General features: G+C 63.9%; 3 protein-coding genes across 3 annotated transcripts; 1 reads left to right on the top strand and 2 right to left on the bottom strand.

Moving 5' to 3' along the window:
- Positions 1-540: 540 nt before the first annotated feature.
- GPR142 (G protein-coupled receptor 142) lies at positions 541-1,853 on the bottom strand. The gene is made up of 2 exons (XM_066200742.1): positions 1,730-1,853; positions 541-1,394 (listed from the first exon to the last, which is right to left on the bottom strand). The coding sequence occupies exons 1-2, from the start codon at positions 1,851-1,853 to the stop codon at positions 541-543; spliced, it is 978 nt and encodes a 325-aa protein (XP_066056839.1).
- A 3,710-nt stretch (positions 1,854-5,563) lies between these two features.
- Positions 5,564-8,977, top strand: BTBD17 (BTB domain containing 17). The gene is made up of 3 exons (XM_066200737.1): positions 5,564-5,654; positions 6,630-6,906; positions 7,403-8,977. Exons 1-3 carry the CDS (start codon positions 5,564-5,566, stop codon positions 8,481-8,483), a joined length of 1,449 nt encoding a protein of 482 aa, XP_066056834.1. The 3' UTR covers positions 8,484-8,977.
- A 979-nt stretch (positions 8,978-9,956) lies between these two features.
- On the bottom strand, positions 9,957-14,321 carry DNAI2 (dynein axonemal intermediate chain 2). The gene is made up of 12 exons (XM_066200652.1): positions 14,139-14,321; positions 13,872-14,033; positions 13,665-13,789; positions 12,998-13,140; positions 12,321-12,434; positions 11,776-11,915; positions 11,510-11,632; positions 10,991-11,217; positions 10,698-10,833; positions 10,474-10,620; positions 10,161-10,355; positions 9,957-10,079 (listed from the first exon to the last, which is right to left on the bottom strand). Exons 1-12 carry the CDS (start codon positions 14,319-14,321, stop codon positions 10,029-10,031), a joined length of 1,746 nt encoding a protein of 581 aa, XP_066056749.1. The 3' UTR covers positions 9,957-10,028.
- Positions 14,322-14,575: the final 254 nt, after the last annotated feature.

Raw genomic sequence — 14,575 nt, 5'->3', positions numbered from 1 at the left:
ACCCTGTGGGTGCTCCCTCTTGAGAGCAGGGCAGGGGCACGGGAGTGGGCAGGGCAGAGGGACCCTGTGCCAGAGATGCTGGTGCAGGGTCCCTCCGTTCCAGCTGCCCACAGGGAGCCGGAGCCAGGCAGAGTTTTGCTCTCAGCAGTTTATGGAGTGGCACCCAGTGGGCACCATGTCCTTGTCAGGGCTTGCAGCAGCTCACTCGTGCCCCCCACCCCTCACTATGGGCAGCCCCTGGGCTTCCCAGGAGCTCCTGTGCCACTGAGCTGGGGCATGTCCTGAATGAGTTCCCTGGATGAGATCCCTGGATGAGTTCCAGTGTTGCCCAAGGGACTGAGCATGGGCAGGGCTAAGCTGCCCATCTTGGGGTGCTGCTGCCACCATGATATCCCCAAATGAGTGTCTGGGCACAGCCACCTCCCCCTGCCACCTCCACCAGCATTCACCCTGGCTCCGTGGAGGGTGGGGTCTCCCTGGTGCAGTGCGTGGGGCTGGGCTGGGTGGGCACCAGGACTGCCAGCAGGGCACTGCCCTGGCTCAGAGCTCAGTGTTACCCAGCAGCTTCAGCGGTTTCAGGGCTGGGGGTGGGAAGTGGCCACTGCCACGGCGGGGGTCTTGCCGGAGGTGTCCCCGCAGCACCTCGGCCACCGTGCGGCGGAAGGTCTGGCTGACGAAGCAGTAGAGGAAGAAGTTGAGGGAGGTGTTGAGCATGGCCACCATGTTGGCGATGTCCAAGGCCAGGTGCACGCGCCAGTCCCTCCTGACTGAGGCCACGTAGAGGTGGCACATCATGACCACGGTCCGGGGAGCCCAGAGCACTACGAAGACGGTGGTGACGGCCAGCAGAAGCGCCGTGGTCTTGCCGCCTCCCGCCCGCCTCCGCCGCTTCAGCTTGCGGATGATGACGGAGTTGGTGGCCAGGAAGATGCTGCAGGGCAGGAAGTAGATGGTGACGCAGTGCAGCCACTTGAGCGCCGTGTCCAGAGCCGTGGGGGGGTCGGCGTCACGCCACATGTCCAGCCACCAGTAGAAGGGGATGCCGGTGGCCAGCGCCGCGGCGAAGACGGCCGCGATGATCCTGCGGGTGCGGCGCGGGTAGGACACGGTGCGGTAGCGCAGCGGGTGGCACAGGGCCACGTAGCGGTCCACGGTCAGCAGCACGGTGACCCAGGTGGATGCGTGGTTGGCCGTGAACTCCAGCACGTTGACGGTGTGGATGAAGGCGCTGGGCACTGCCCGCGCCAGGATGGCTGTCTGCAGGATGAAGCCCACGAAGATGATGAAGACCTGGGTGAGGATGTCGGAGGTGGTCAGGGCCAGCAGGTACCAGTATGACGACTTCTTGGTCCTGGTGGCCAGGCGGGACAGGGCCACGGCAGTCAGGATGTTCACTGGAGAGAGGGAGGGGAGTGATGGGTGGAGGTGAAAGCTGGGGGCTCACAGCCCCCTCCCCTGCAGTACCCAGATCCTGGGGGTGCCCAGGCTCCAGCTGAAGGGAGCTATAAATATCCCAGTGCTGTGGGGATTTGCTGGGCCGATTAATCTCTTCCGTGTGCCAGCACAAGCAATGCAAATACCATCTGTCCCTGTGGCAGCGGCACCTGCCCTGGGGCCGGGCAGCACAGCCAGGCACTGGGGTCAGGTCTGAGGCTGGGGGGGAGCAGGTAAGGTCCCTCCACCCTGAGGACCTTTCTTTCCAGCCCCCCAGCCCCCTCAGCCCCCTCACCTGGCAGCCCCAGCCCCAGCAGGAGGCTGTAATACACGATGGGGACGATGCCAACCAGGCAGGGTGACCTCTCCAGCTCGGGCTCTGGCTGTGCCCACGTGCTGTTGGGTACTGGCACCATCATCTTCCACCATGGATGAGCTGTGAGGAGAGACAGGGAGCATCAGGGGGATGAGGGTCCTGATGGTACCCAGGCAGGAGGTCAGCCATGACATGCCACTGTGGGCTTGGGGACAGGGACTGTCACTTGTGTGTCCCCACTTTGACTGGATCCCAGCTCCCTTGTCCTGTAGCATCCATGATGGGCAGCTCCAAAACGTGCCACTGCAGGCACACCTGGGGCTGCTGCACCCATGGGAGGCAATGCACCCCAAGTACCCTGGGCATGTCCCAGCAGAGCCCCCGCTGCCAGAGCTGCTCCTTCTTTATCCCTCAGGCCCACTTTTGTAGAAAACCGGATTAAAACACCATGTTCTTGGGCAGCTGCCAGCAGAGGGAGACTCTGGCCCCCAGCCCGGGCTGGGTGCCACCAGACAGCTCCCAGTGGTGGCAGAGAGGACCCAGAGGTGCCGATGGGGGGGTCTCAGTGGTGCCAAATGTGGAGTGGCCATCTCCAGGCTGCCAACTGGGTCCTTTTTCAGCTCCTCAGGCTGAGGCAGCGGAGCCTGGCAAGGGCCCTGCCCACGGCGCTGCCCGCATCCCCGCCCGTATCCGGATCTTCATCCGTATCCGCATCCCTATCTGTGCCGCCATCCCTGCCCTGATCCCTGCCCCATATCTGTCCCATCCCTGCCCTATCTGTGCCCCTTATCTTCCCCATCCCTGCCCTGATCTCTGCCCTACCCCTGCCCCATCCCTTCCCGAACCCTCTGCCCACTCCCCACGCCCGCATCCTGCCCGCGCTGCCCTCGCCCATTCATAAACCAGGGCGGCTCCACCCCCTCCCGAGCTCTGCGCTTCTATTGGCTCAGAGTAGCCAGGCTCCACCCAATCGGAGAGAGGCTCCCCGGGAGTGGGAGCTGAGCGCTGCGTTCTGATTGGTCAGAATCCCCCCAAAACTTGCATCCCCTGGGGGACCGCCAGCCCTGGTCCCATTGCCGGGGGAGGCTGCGGGATGATGGACGGTCCTGGGATCGGGGGTTGTGGGGTGCTGGGGGTTCCGGAACCCGGGGGTTGTGGGGTGCGAGGGATCCTGGGATCGGGGGGTGCGGAGTGAAAAGGGGGGTCCTGAGCTCAGGGAGGGGGTACGGGGCACCAGGCTCCTCCCAGTCTGACCCTGGCCCCAGGGGCACCCCAAATTCCCCTTGTCCCAGACTCCACAGACATTCGATGGCTTCGGGGCCGGGGTTGGAGGGACCCTCAGGGTTCTCTCCCGTTCCGGGACCCCCAGTGATGGATCTGCTCCCCCAGAAGTGCCCGAGGTGTGTGTGGAATCCGGGGGTCCCACCTCCCCGACCCTGGAACTTCCGACCGGGCCCCGAGCAAGATCCTGAGCACAACCCGAGGGAAAAGAAGGGGGGGATGGGGGAGCAGAGGGGTGCCAATTAACTGCAAATTAGCTCCGGTTCATCAACAGGAGGTGCCGTCCATCCACGTCCCCCGCCGAACTGGGGCATCGATCGGCTGCAGCCGCGGCGCGAGTGCCTTAACCCTTCCCCAGCTCGATCCCCTTTGTGTTGCTGGGGGGGGGGGGGCGGGTTCGCTCCGGGCCCCCCTTTGCCCCCCCTGCCCAGGGCGACTCTCACCTGGGTGGCCCCGGTGCCACCCGCCGGGCGTACACTGCCACCTTCCCTGGGCTCGGTGTTTCCCAAGAACATACCGCTCTCCGTGTCCCCGGCAGTGTCCGTGCTGCCGCTGGTGTCCGTGTCCTCTCCGGGGTCCGTGTTCCCACTGGTGTCCCTGTCCCCGTCGGTGCCCGTATCCCTGCCAGTGTCCCTGTCCCCGCCGGCACCCGCAGCATGGCACAGCCTCCCGGGGCGCGGGACACGGGGCGGAGGGAGAGCGCCGTGGGCAGAGCCACGGGCAGAGTCGCGGGCTGGGCACAGGGACGTCACCTTGGCTCCCGCGGGGGCCAGGGAAGGGGTCACCTGGGGAGCTCCGAGTGACCGTGACAGAGCTCGTCCCCGCCCCAGAGCAGTAGGGATGGTGGTCCGGGGCCAAGTGGCCAGCTGGGTCCGCGGCCGCCTCTGGGGACCCAGAGGAGCGGGTGTGCACAGGGTGTGACGTGTGGCTGTGCACACGAGTGTGAATCCGTGTGCGCCGCCTGAGTGTCCCTGCTGGGCTCTGCCCTGGCTGTTCGCAAGTGCCCACTGCCAGGACACCGTGCCCGTGCCTCAGTTTCCCCAGCAGCACATGGAGAGGGAGGATGTCCCCTGCCGGTGCCCGGGTCCAGCTCCGTCTCTCCAGCGCTCCCGCAGCCCGCGGGGGCGATGTCCTGGCACTGCTGCCTGGCACAGGTCGCTATGGTGAGCGAGCCCGGCGCCACCTCCGCCGCAATCTCCGTGCCAGCACAGCCGCTCCCTCACGTCACCGCGGGCTGGGTGATGTCACCCTGTGCCCTGGTGACCTCCAGAACCAGCCCCGTGGTCCCCCGTGTCCCCCCATGGTCACCTCGCCGCCGTGAGCAGCCGAGCCCCCGCAGGGGACACGGGGGTTGCCGGGCTGTGGCTGCCGCCCGGGCTGGCACGGTGCCGGGCACACGCTCCCACAAGCTGTTGTTTATCAGGAGGGTGGTGAAATGAGGCGTCGGAGGACGTGCTGAGCCGTGAACCGGCTGTGCCCTGGCGGGGGCCTTGTCCCTCCAGCCCCCACGGTGCAAGGACACCTGCCCGAGCTGGGGACTCTGCTGGCACCGTGATTTTGGGGTCCCCTGCCCAGTTGGGGCACAGGGTTTGAGCATTGCCCACCTGCCCGTCGCTGCAAGGGGCCAGGGAGCCCCAGCAGCGTGGCATGGGGGTGATCGGTGTCTTGTCCTCAGACTCCGCGCCCATGGGTCAGGGACAGATGGTGATCCCACCCCCTTGGCAGCTGCTGCAACATCTGCCCACACTCAACATCTGGAGAGCGTGTCTAAGCCCGTGTTCAAACGTCTGTGCAGGAGGACGGGGATCCTTAGCGGTGGGTAAGGGGCTGCTGTGCCCCTGCGAGCTGTGCTGCCTCCTCTGTGGGACGTGTCCCCCCACCTGGGGTCGTGGTCCTGGGTCCCCACCCCACGGTGCCACCGGGGCCACAGCCAAGGCGGGGTTGGCACCACTTTGCTGACACCTCACTGCCCCTGTCCTGCTAACCCAGCACCACCCCGGCCTGCGCCTGTGGCACTGGGGCTTTGGGGGGACCCCAGCCCCACGGTGAAGCCCCCCAAGAGGTGTCGGGGCGGGAGGGGGCCAGGGAGGCCGCACAGGGCGCACGGGCGGCCTCTTGGCTGCAAAGGCTGGGAAAAGGGCAGGCAGTTCCTGCCGGCAGCGCGGATGCCATGGTGATGGGCTGCTGCCGGCATGAATACCCATGAGCCGGGGGGAGCGGGAGGCCACCGAGCTGTGCCCTGAATGCAAAGACCCAGGCACAAAGGGCCGCGGCCGCGCGTGGGGCTCCGGCACGGCGGTGCCAGCGGCAGGTGCCGCACCGCGACGTCCCCGCGCCGCAGCACCCCGGGGTGCGGGGCTGGGGGTCAGGGTGGGATGCAGGGAGGCTGGAAGCCGTTCCCGTGGCAACGGCCGGTCCCAGTTTCCACCAATCGATGCGGCGGCGCGGGCTCCCGGGCCGGGAGGGCGCGTGGCCTACATAAGCCCCGGGCGCGCAGCGTGTGCCGCACCCGGCAGATGCGCCTGCGACGCCATGGCCAGGCTGACGGGCACCCGGCCCATGGCCATCCGCCGCTGGGGCTGTGCTGCCGCCTTCCTCCTCCTCCTCTTCACTGTGCAAGCCGGTAAGGGTGGCTGTGGTGGGGGGAGGCGTGGAGGGTCCCCGAGCCGCGGGTGCCTCTGCCCTCGCCGGGTGCCGGAGTGCGGCTCGGCAGCTGATGGAGAGCTGAACGTGTCTCTGCGGCTGCCGTCGGGGTGCCGGGAGGGGATGGAAGCGGTTCCTGGATGTGCTGCGCTCTCGGAGCTGGGTGGTGCTTGCTGGTGCCCGGGGAAGGGGACAGACAAGTCCAGCGGGGTACAGGGCGCCTGCTCCCCTTCTCCATCCTCGCTCAGCCGGCCTTAAGCCGGCGCTGGGAAGGGTAATCCTTCGGCAAGACGGGATTTGAGAGGCAAGATGGATTTGAGACAGATGGGGCCAAATTCCTCCTGGGGGAAGGATGCTCCGAGGAGCGTGTGGGTGTGGTGTCAGGAGGGAGAAGAGGAGAGGAAGGAAGGATCCTAGTGCCTACGGGAGCATGGAGACCCCTGTTCCACATTCCCAGATCCCTCTCCAGTCCCTGTTGGGATCCCAGCACGGACACCAGGACAACTGGTGTCCCCAGGCTGCTTGGGACCCCATTCCTGGGTGCGGGGCTGAGCGTGCCTGGCTCCCCACACCCACGGGCTCTCTGTCCCCCCATGTATCCGTCTGGGATGCGAGGGATCAGGGCAATGCCCGGGGCTCACTCTGCCCACAGCGGGGACGGGATCAGGACAGGCAAACCGGGCTGAGAGCCAGGGCCGCCGGCACCCGGCCATTTCCCAGCACACCCCAGCCTGGGACATGGTGGTCTCAGCCCTTCTGCTGCAGAAAGGCAGTTTTTTGGCTCTCAGGGACACAAATGTCCCCATGTCCTTTGTTCCCTCACACCCCCTTGGCACCAGTAGCCCTCTGGCACTGGGGGAGTGGAGGCAGGAGGTGCATGGCCCCCCAGTAACCCCACCCCACCTCAGTGCATGGCACTGGGGTACAGCTCTGGGACGGTCTCATCTCCCTGCAGCCCAAAAAGCCGACTTTAGTGGGGACTCCACGGCGGCCACCATCAACCACTCGCTGACGCTGCTGCAGCGGCTGCAGGAGCTGCTGCAGAACGGCAATGGCAGCGACTCGGTGCTGCGGGTCCGCTCGGCCGCCTCCGACGAGCCCAAGGTGTTCCACACCCACCAGCTGCTGCTGAGCCTCCAGAGCGAGGTCTTCGAGAGCCTCCTGCGCAACCAGAGCGTTGTGACCCTCTACGAGCCGCCCGAGACCGCCGTGCTCTTTGAGAAGTTCATCAGGTGTGTGGGGACCCCGAGGGATGGGGAGGTCAGGAGGGTGCAGCTCTCCTGGGAACCACGGGGAACTCCAGGGGATGGGGATGCCCAGAGGGAGACAGCCAAGGAGGGGACATGTTCCCTCAGGAGCCACAGGGACCTCGTGGAATGTTTATTTTGGGAGGGATGTATATTTTGGGAGGGATGCAGCCAGGAAGGAGGATTCTCCTCTGGCGTCCATGGAGATCCTGAGGGATGGGTGCAGCCAAAGAAGGTGGATGCTCCACTAGGGACTTCATGGGATGCAGCCAGGGAAGGAGGGTGCTCCCCTGGGGACCGTGGAGATTGCATGGGATTAGGACACCCAGAGGGAAGCATCCAAGGTGCGGAGATGCTTCCCTGGGGACCCCATGGGGTGGGAATACTCAGAGGAAAGCAGCCCAGGACAGAGGCTGCTCCCCTGGGAACTGAGCTGCCAGGATGGATGTCCCCAGTGTCACCATCCCATGCTCTGCCCCAGGTACCTGTACTGCGGGGGGGTCTCCATCCTGCTGCACCAGGCCATCCCCATGCACCAGCTGGCCAGCAAGTACCGGGTCTGGGGGCTGCAGCGCGGCGTGGCCGAGTACATGAGGACCCACCTGGCCAGCGAGTCCAGCCAGGGCCACGTGGTGGGCTGGTACCACTACGCCGTGCGCGTCGGGGACGCGGCGCTACAGGAGAGCTGCCTCCAGTTCCTGGCCTGGAACCTGTCAGCGGTGCTGGGCAGCGCCGAGTGGGGCTCGGTGAGCGTGGAGCTGCTGCTGCTGCTGCTGGAGCGCTCCGACCTGGTGCTGCACAGCGAGCTGGAGCTCTACACCGCCGTGGAGGGCTGGCTGAGCCGCCGGCAGCCGGAGGCGCCCGTGGCCGAGCGGGTGCTCCGTGCCATCCGCTACCCCATGATCGCGCCCAGCCAGCTGTTCCGGCTGCAGGTGCAGTCGGCGGTGCTGGCACGGCACCGCGGCGCGGTGCAGGACCTGCTCTTCCAGGCTTTCCAGTTCCACGCTGCCTCCCCGCTCCACTTCGCCAAGTACTTTGACGTCAACTGCAGCATGTTCCTGCCCCGCAACTACCTCGCGCCCAGCTGGGGCTCCCAGTGGGTCATCACCAACCCGGCGCGGGACGACCGCAGCACCAGCTTCCAGACCCAGCTGGGGCCCAGCAGCCACGACGCCGGCAAGAGGGTGACCTGGAACGTGCTGTTCTCACCGCGCTGGCTGCCTGTCAGCCTGCGCCCCGTGTACTCGGACTCGGTGGCGGGCGCCATCCAGCCCGTGCGCATTGAGGACGGGCGCCCGCGCCTCGTCATCACCCCGGCCATGAGCAGCCCCGACTTTGCTGGTGTCAGCTTCCAGAAGACCGTGCTGGTGGGCGTCAGGCAGCAGGGCCGAGTGCTGGTCAAGCACGCCTACAGCTTCCACCAGAGCTCGGACGAGGCGGCTGATTTCCTGGCGCACGCCGACCTGCAGAAACGCACCTCCGAGTACCTCATTGACAACTCCCTGCACCTCCACATCATCATCAAGCCCGTCTACCACTCCCTCATCAAGGTGAAGAAGTAATGGGGCACAGCTGGGTCCTGCCGTGCTGGCCCCAGCACCGTGGGGCGAATGCTTGGCCCCGTAGGTAGATGGGGGTCCCCTTGCTGGGGGGCTCCAGGACTGTGCTCTGCACTGCCCACCCCTCCCTGCGTGTTCCCTGCCACGTCCCGTCCCCACCGCTGTCCCTGGGGATGGAGGGTGCTGGGAGCACCCCAGACCCATGGAGAGGGTGCGGGAGGTGAAATGTGCAACCCATGGGCACATGACAGACCCCAGTGGGTGCGGGGATGGGGGCAGGGACAGCCCATCCTTCCTGTGAGGCAGCCCCGCGGTCCCTCTGTGTGGGCAGCTGGGTCCAGCGCAGGAACAAATGGAGTTGCCCAGTCTGGGGGTGAGGGGCCTGTCAGCCTCCCCCAGGGGAGGAGGGGTGGGGGGCACTGTCCCCACTGGTGGTGGCAGCTGCCCCATCCCTGTCCAGGTACCCCCACCCCTTTCCTAATAAAGCAGAAAACGAGTGTGGGATTTGTGGGGCATCTTTGGGGTGACACTGTTTCCCAGCTCAGCTCCATCTAACAGAACTCCTGCGAAGGAAAACACCCATCCAAGCATGGATGCATTTCCCTGTGGGGATGTGGGTCCTTGCTTGGGATGGGTTTGGCACGGGGAGAGCTGACCCTGGCAGGGCTGGCAGAGGGTGCTGCACAGGCACTCAGGAGAATCACAGACGGGACCCTGAGTGCCTGGGGAAGGGACACAGCAGCACCCCCAGAGCTGTGTGCCCAGGGGGGTGGTGGGGTGATGGCCCCTGAACCCTGTCCTGGCATCGCTCAGCCACGGGTGGGTTCAGCCCCCGAGCAGAGCCTGAGGAAGGGCCCTGCTGGGGGGCTCCCCCTCAGCCCACCGACAGCCATCACCCATGTGATGTCTCCATTGCTGTGACAGTGCTGCTGGCAGCTCGTTAATGATTAATTAAGGGGGGGGTGAGGAGTCCGCGTGGTTGCCAGTTGTATCAGCAGGGCTGTGTTTACCCAGCACTGATAACCCAGCCCGGGGGCTGCTCCTGTGGGGACACAGGGCCCTCCAGCTGTGAACAGCCCAGAGGGGACTGGGGCCCCCCTGCTGCCACCAGCCACCCTGCTGTGCCCTGCTCCTCCAGGGGCTGGGGACACTGAGGGATACCCTGTGCTGCCGTGAGTGCATGGCTGTGCTCAGCCACTGGCTTTGAGTGTCCTGGGTCAAGGAGAGAACAGGAGGACGTGGCTTTCCCACCCTCTGCTTGACCTTGCTGTGACAAAAGAGGAAATGTGATGTGGAAAGCACTGGTTTATTCGCACCAAAGAAAATCAGGATGCAAAGGCCAGGGAGCAGCTGTGGGGTTAGGGGGCTATGCAGGGTCCCTCACTTGCCACCCCAGGAGGGCATAGAGCCCAGGAGGGCAGGGGGCCCAGGAGGGCAGGGGGCCCAGGAGAGCTGCCTGGCTTGGGGACAGTGGCCTCATCCCTGCAGCAGCTCTGGCATGGAGGGGAAAGGAAGGTGCAGCTGGAGCACACTGACCTTGGCATCCTCCTACTCTTCCTCCTGGTTTTCCAACTGTGCTGCTGGCTGGCTCTCTTTATCCTGAAAGACAGAGGTTCACCCTGTCCCCTGCCCTTGGTGGGGCCCCTGCCATGGGTGGCCAGACTGTCCTGTCCCCGTTACCTCTCCAGGGACATCCATGCCCCTCCTCCGCTGCTCTGCCTTGATGTTGGAGAAGAAATCTTCTTGGGCCTGCTTGAACACCTCCTGTGGGTTCTCCTCCTCTGGCTGGGCCCGCAGGCGCTCCTGCTCCCGCAGCTGCCGCTCCCGATATTTCTCCTGCAGGACCTTCTCCCGCCTTGCCTCCCGCTCGAACATCTGGGGGCAGATGTGAGGCTGAGGGGCTCGGGGGGGGGCACAGGGGACCCTGTGATGTGTCTGGGACAGCGCAGGGCTGCAGGCAGAGTGTGGGGCTCGGGAGGGACCTGGCACATACTGTGGAGGTCAGGTTCTTCTCGTTCTTCCGGAGGGTGCAGAGCCCTGGGGAGATCTGCAGGAGGGACACATTGCCCATCTTGGTGCCACAGCCAATGATTTGCCCGTTGTCCTGCGAGCGCACGCTCAACAGGGGATCGTTGGACACCTGGGGACAGGGCATGGGTTGGTGGTGGCACTTGGCCCTGGGGTGATGCAAGGGTCCCAGAGGTGCTGGGGACCCACCTTGACGGTGAGGGAAGGTTCCTTCTGGTGGAAGAGGAAGTCCCAGACGTCCAGGATCCCATCCGACCTGACGGTGAAGAACACGGCCGGCTTCACGGGGCTCCAGCACGCGTCCATCAGGTAGGCAGTGTGGTTCCTTCCAGAAGAGCCACCCCTCAGCCACGCTGGCACTGCCCTGCCTCGGTCACCCGCCCATCCCAGTACTCAGAGCTGACCAGACCGCTCTGCCACCCGCCCCTGAGCATGCTCTGCCGCCCTGGGGATGATTTCTGGCCGAGTAAACACCCTCTCACTTGGTCTCCATAATTGATGATGAATCCATGAGCTCCTCTGTCCAGATCCGAGCAGTCCAGTCACCGACTGACAGGAAGACTTTGGGGAAGAAGGGGTTCCTGGTCACGGTGTAGACAGCCCCGATGTGGCTGCTGAAGATGTTGGCGATTTTCTCCGGCGGTGTCTTGGCATCACGATTACAGGAGACGATGATGCCCTGCTCTGTGCCCACCAGGAACTTGGTGGGCTGGGGTTGGAGCAGGAGGGTGCAGTTGTCAGCAGGACGGAGATCCCATGGTGTGGGGGGCAGTGGAGGATCCCACTGCAGCCAGAACCCTGGGACCCACCACCACTGCGGGGTTTAGGGACTGAAATACCAGCAGGACCCTGTGTTTTTGGAGCACATCAACCCCCAGTACTTCTAAGGGCATCTGGCCCTGGGCTGTGCCCACAGGGGTGGCCAGACACTGCTCTGTGCCCGGCTGGGCTCCCCCTCCTGCCCAGGTCGGGGTGCGGGTGGGGGGCACAGGGACACTCACCATGATGGGCACAAAGTCCAGGGAGGTGGCACCCAGAGCCTTCTTCAGCTGATCTTCCCGGGTGATGTCCAAGATCAGCCTCTCGCTGGGCTGTGACAGCTTGCGGATGTCCCACCACAGGATCTGCAGGGACAAGGCATGGCAGGGGCTGTGGGGGCAGCCTGGGAGACATGGATCTTGTGCTGCTGAGGGGCAGAGCAGGCACAGGAAGCTCTTTCAGGACCCCTCAGGAGCCGCTGGCCCCTTGCCCTGTTCCCGCCCCTCACCTGCCCGTCGGTGGAACACGACAAGCACTCGGTGCCCGTTCGGGAGGGCAGCCAGCACGCTCCATACACGGGGTCCCTGTGGCTGAACTCCACAGCGGTCGTCTCTGTGGGCAGCCCTCCTTTCCTGGTGTCCCAATACACTGGGAAGGAAAAGAGAAGCTCTTGCCCAGCTCCTTTCCTTGTCATGTTTCCCCCACTGTCCAAGCTGGAACAGGGAGGAAACCTCACCCAGTGCTTCCCAGAGATCATCCAGGGTGGTGGGAGAGGCAGGAGCATAGCACCCATCCTGCTCATCCCCTGGATCCATCCATCCATCCATCCATCCATCCATCCATCCATCCATCCACCCATCCATCCATCCATCCATCCATCCATCCATCCATCCATCCCTCTGCTGTGAAGGGCTCCTTGCCACAGTGTCCTCCCCTCTCTCAGGTGAGCACACACCTGTGCATGGGCAAATCCCAGGGCTTCTCCCGTGCTCCCCAGTGGCAGCACTGATCCTGGGAGTGCAGCAGCGCTGGAGCAGAATGAACCCCCCTCACCTATCTGCCCGTTGTAGCAGCCTCCCAGCATGTGATACCAGTCCTTGGAATTGTACTCCAGGATCACCACAGGGGACGAGGGCTTGAGGGTGAGCTCTGGGGTGTAGGGTTTTCCTGCCAAGGAGGGATGAGTGAAGAGTAAAGGGTGAAGGCAGTCCCCTAAAAGCAGCTCTCAGTACACCCTGCTGGCCCCACCCCGTTCCCTGACTCAGCTGTGTAGGGTGAGGTGCCCATGTCACCGGGAGCTGGCCTGGGGTCAGACCCCCAGCACACAAATCTGCATTCCCACCCCTCTTCTTTGTCCTTTTCACTCCAAAATACATCAGGTGTGAACCTGGCTTGGAGAGATCAGGGCAAGTCACCCTGGGCTCCAGCTGCCTCTTTCTTCCTTCATTACCAACTGAACCACATCAGCACAAGAACCTCATCCCAGGCTCCAGGCTCTGCTGCCTGTCACGGCTCTGGAGCCATGGAGTGGGATTTTAGTGTTATTTCCCACCTTCCAGCTCCCATTTCTCCCTGTTTCTGCACTGCTGTGTGGGCAAAGCAGGAGGCTCCCCCAGCCACCCTCCCCGAGATGCTGCAAGGCCTCATCCCTCTCTCTGAGACACAAATTCCCTCAAATTCCTCACAAATTCTCTTCCCTTATCGCCTGGTGGGTTTGCCCTTGCCCTTACCCAGATCCCAGACATAGGAATCAAAGGTCATGTCCTTCCTGCTGTCCTGGAAGTCCAGGCTGCAATAAGCCACGGCCACTGCTCTGTTGGCGTCGGGGTGCCAGGAGAGGTGTGTGCACATCCTCCTGATCTTGTTGGGGTCCCTTTGGGGTGACACACCAGCCAAGACAGGTCAGTTTGCAAATCCCTGAACATCTCCCAGAGGAAATTGTGGGAATCACAAGGAAACCAATCTGCAGCCCTCAAGCCTTGAGTGCAGGAAATGATTCTCCTAGGGGGTCGGGTGAGGGGAGAAGAGTTGATGATTTCATCGTCTTTCCGGTCATACCTTTCTAAAAATCCAATTATCTTACTGGATCTGACTCCTAAACACCCCTGATGTGGAAATTAACCTTTGAGGCACCAAAAATAAGAAGGGAAATCCAAAAGCACCATCAGGAGATGCTCAGAGCTGAGACTGACCCTGGTTCCCATCCCCAAATCACCTGGGCAGGGTGAGAGGCAGGGATGGAGTGATGGAGCAGGGGGGTTCAGCCGGTCTCTCCACCCACAAACTGCCCCAGGACCATCCCAAACCCACTGGGATTTAACTCCTAAAGTTTTCCCACTTTCTGTGAAGGTGGTTTGACCCTGCTGTGGCTCTGGCGAGCCCCCCGAGCTGTGCTACCTGAGGACATTGATGGTTTTGGCTGAGGGATGCTCCTCCTCCTCCTCCTCTTCATCCTCTTCCTCCTCAAAATATTCCTCGTAGATGTCGATGGCGTTGTTCTGCCTGATGTAGTGCTCCACCAGCTGCAGGGACAGCATGGCTGTGTCTCTGGGGGGCTCTGGGGAGGGGTCAGGGGGGTCTGGGGGGATCAGGGCAGGGTCTTACAGAGCCAAGGCGCTGGACAGTCTTGGTGTAGACCTCTTCCCTCTCCACCTCCTCACGGTAACGGGTGGTCAGCTCTGAGTTCTTGGGGTCGATGTGCTTGGGCCACCCCCCTTCCACATGGTTCACACCCCGGACGGACACCTGCGCCCGCTCCGTGTTCACCTGGGCGTGAGGGACACCGAGGGGTCAGAGGCCCTGAGCCCAAAAAGTGGCTCACACACCTTGTCCCCACGGGCCAGCTGCCGACATCCCGGGATGTCCCCGTACCTCGTGCAAGGCCATGACGGGACCCTCCTGCACAGCAAAGTCCACGGGGTCCTGGGGGATGAAGTTGTCGGCCAGGCTGGGGTCGGGCTGGATGTCCGCGGTCACCTCGGCCAGGAAGTCCGAGAAGCTGCAGGGCCGCCCGAACTCGCTGCGCTTCCGTGTGTACTCGTACTTGATCTCCATGGTGGGAGGGGATGGGAAGGACTGTGGGGCCTCCTCAAAGGGAACCCCAAAAAGGAGTGGGGGCTTCAGGGATGGAGAGCTCCAGAGGGGATGGGCGGCCTTGGGGAAGCCTAAAAGGGAGCAGCGGCCTCAGGGAGGAAGAGAGAGATCCAAAGGGGAGTGGGAGCCTCTGAGAGGATCCCAAAGGGGAGTGGTGTTTTCAGGGATGGATAGTTGCACCTGGAAGGGAGTGGGGATCTCAGGGAGTTCCAGGA

Source organism: Chamaea fasciata, unplaced genomic scaffold (genome assembly GCF_029207755.1).
Source record: "Chamaea fasciata isolate MVZ Bird 193981 ecotype frontalis unplaced genomic scaffold, bChaFas1.0.hap1 SCAF_19, whole genome shotgun sequence".
Lineage (NCBI taxonomy): Eukaryota > Metazoa > Chordata > Aves > Passeriformes > Sylviidae > Chamaea > Chamaea fasciata.
Note: the sequence above shows the minus strand (reverse complement) of the source record. Positions and strands in the feature narration are given on the sequence as shown.

Coding starts and splice junctions, on each gene's coding strand:
- GPR142 (XM_066200742.1), bottom strand. CDS start 1,853: ATGATGGTGCCAGTACCCAACAGCACGTGGGCACAGCCAGAGCCCGAG. Junction 1,395..1,729: donor GCTGGGGCTGGGGCTGCCAG/GTGAGGGGGCTG, acceptor CCCTCTCTCCAG/TGAACATCCTGACTGCCGTG.
- BTBD17 (XM_066200737.1), top strand. CDS start 5,564: ATGGCCAGGCTGACGGGCACCCGGCCCATGGCCATCCGCCGCTGGGGC. Junction 5,655..6,629: donor CCTCTTCACTGTGCAAGCCG/GTAAGGGTGGCT, acceptor ATCTCCCTGCAG/CCCAAAAAGCCGACTTTAGT. Junction 6,907..7,402: donor CTCTTTGAGAAGTTCATCAG/GTGTGTGGGGAC, acceptor GCTCTGCCCCAG/GTACCTGTACTGCGGGGGGG.
- DNAI2 (XM_066200652.1), bottom strand. CDS start 14,321: ATGGAGATCAAGTACGAGTACACACGGAAGCGCAGCGAGTTCGGGCGG. Junction 13,141..13,664: donor AAAACCATCAATGTCCTCAG/GTAGCACAGCTC, acceptor GTCACCCCAAAG/GGACCCCAACAAGATCAGGA. Junction 10,621..10,697: donor AACCTTCCCTCACCGTCAAG/GTGGGTCCCCAG, acceptor CCCTGTCCCCAG/GTGTCCAACGATCCCCTGTT.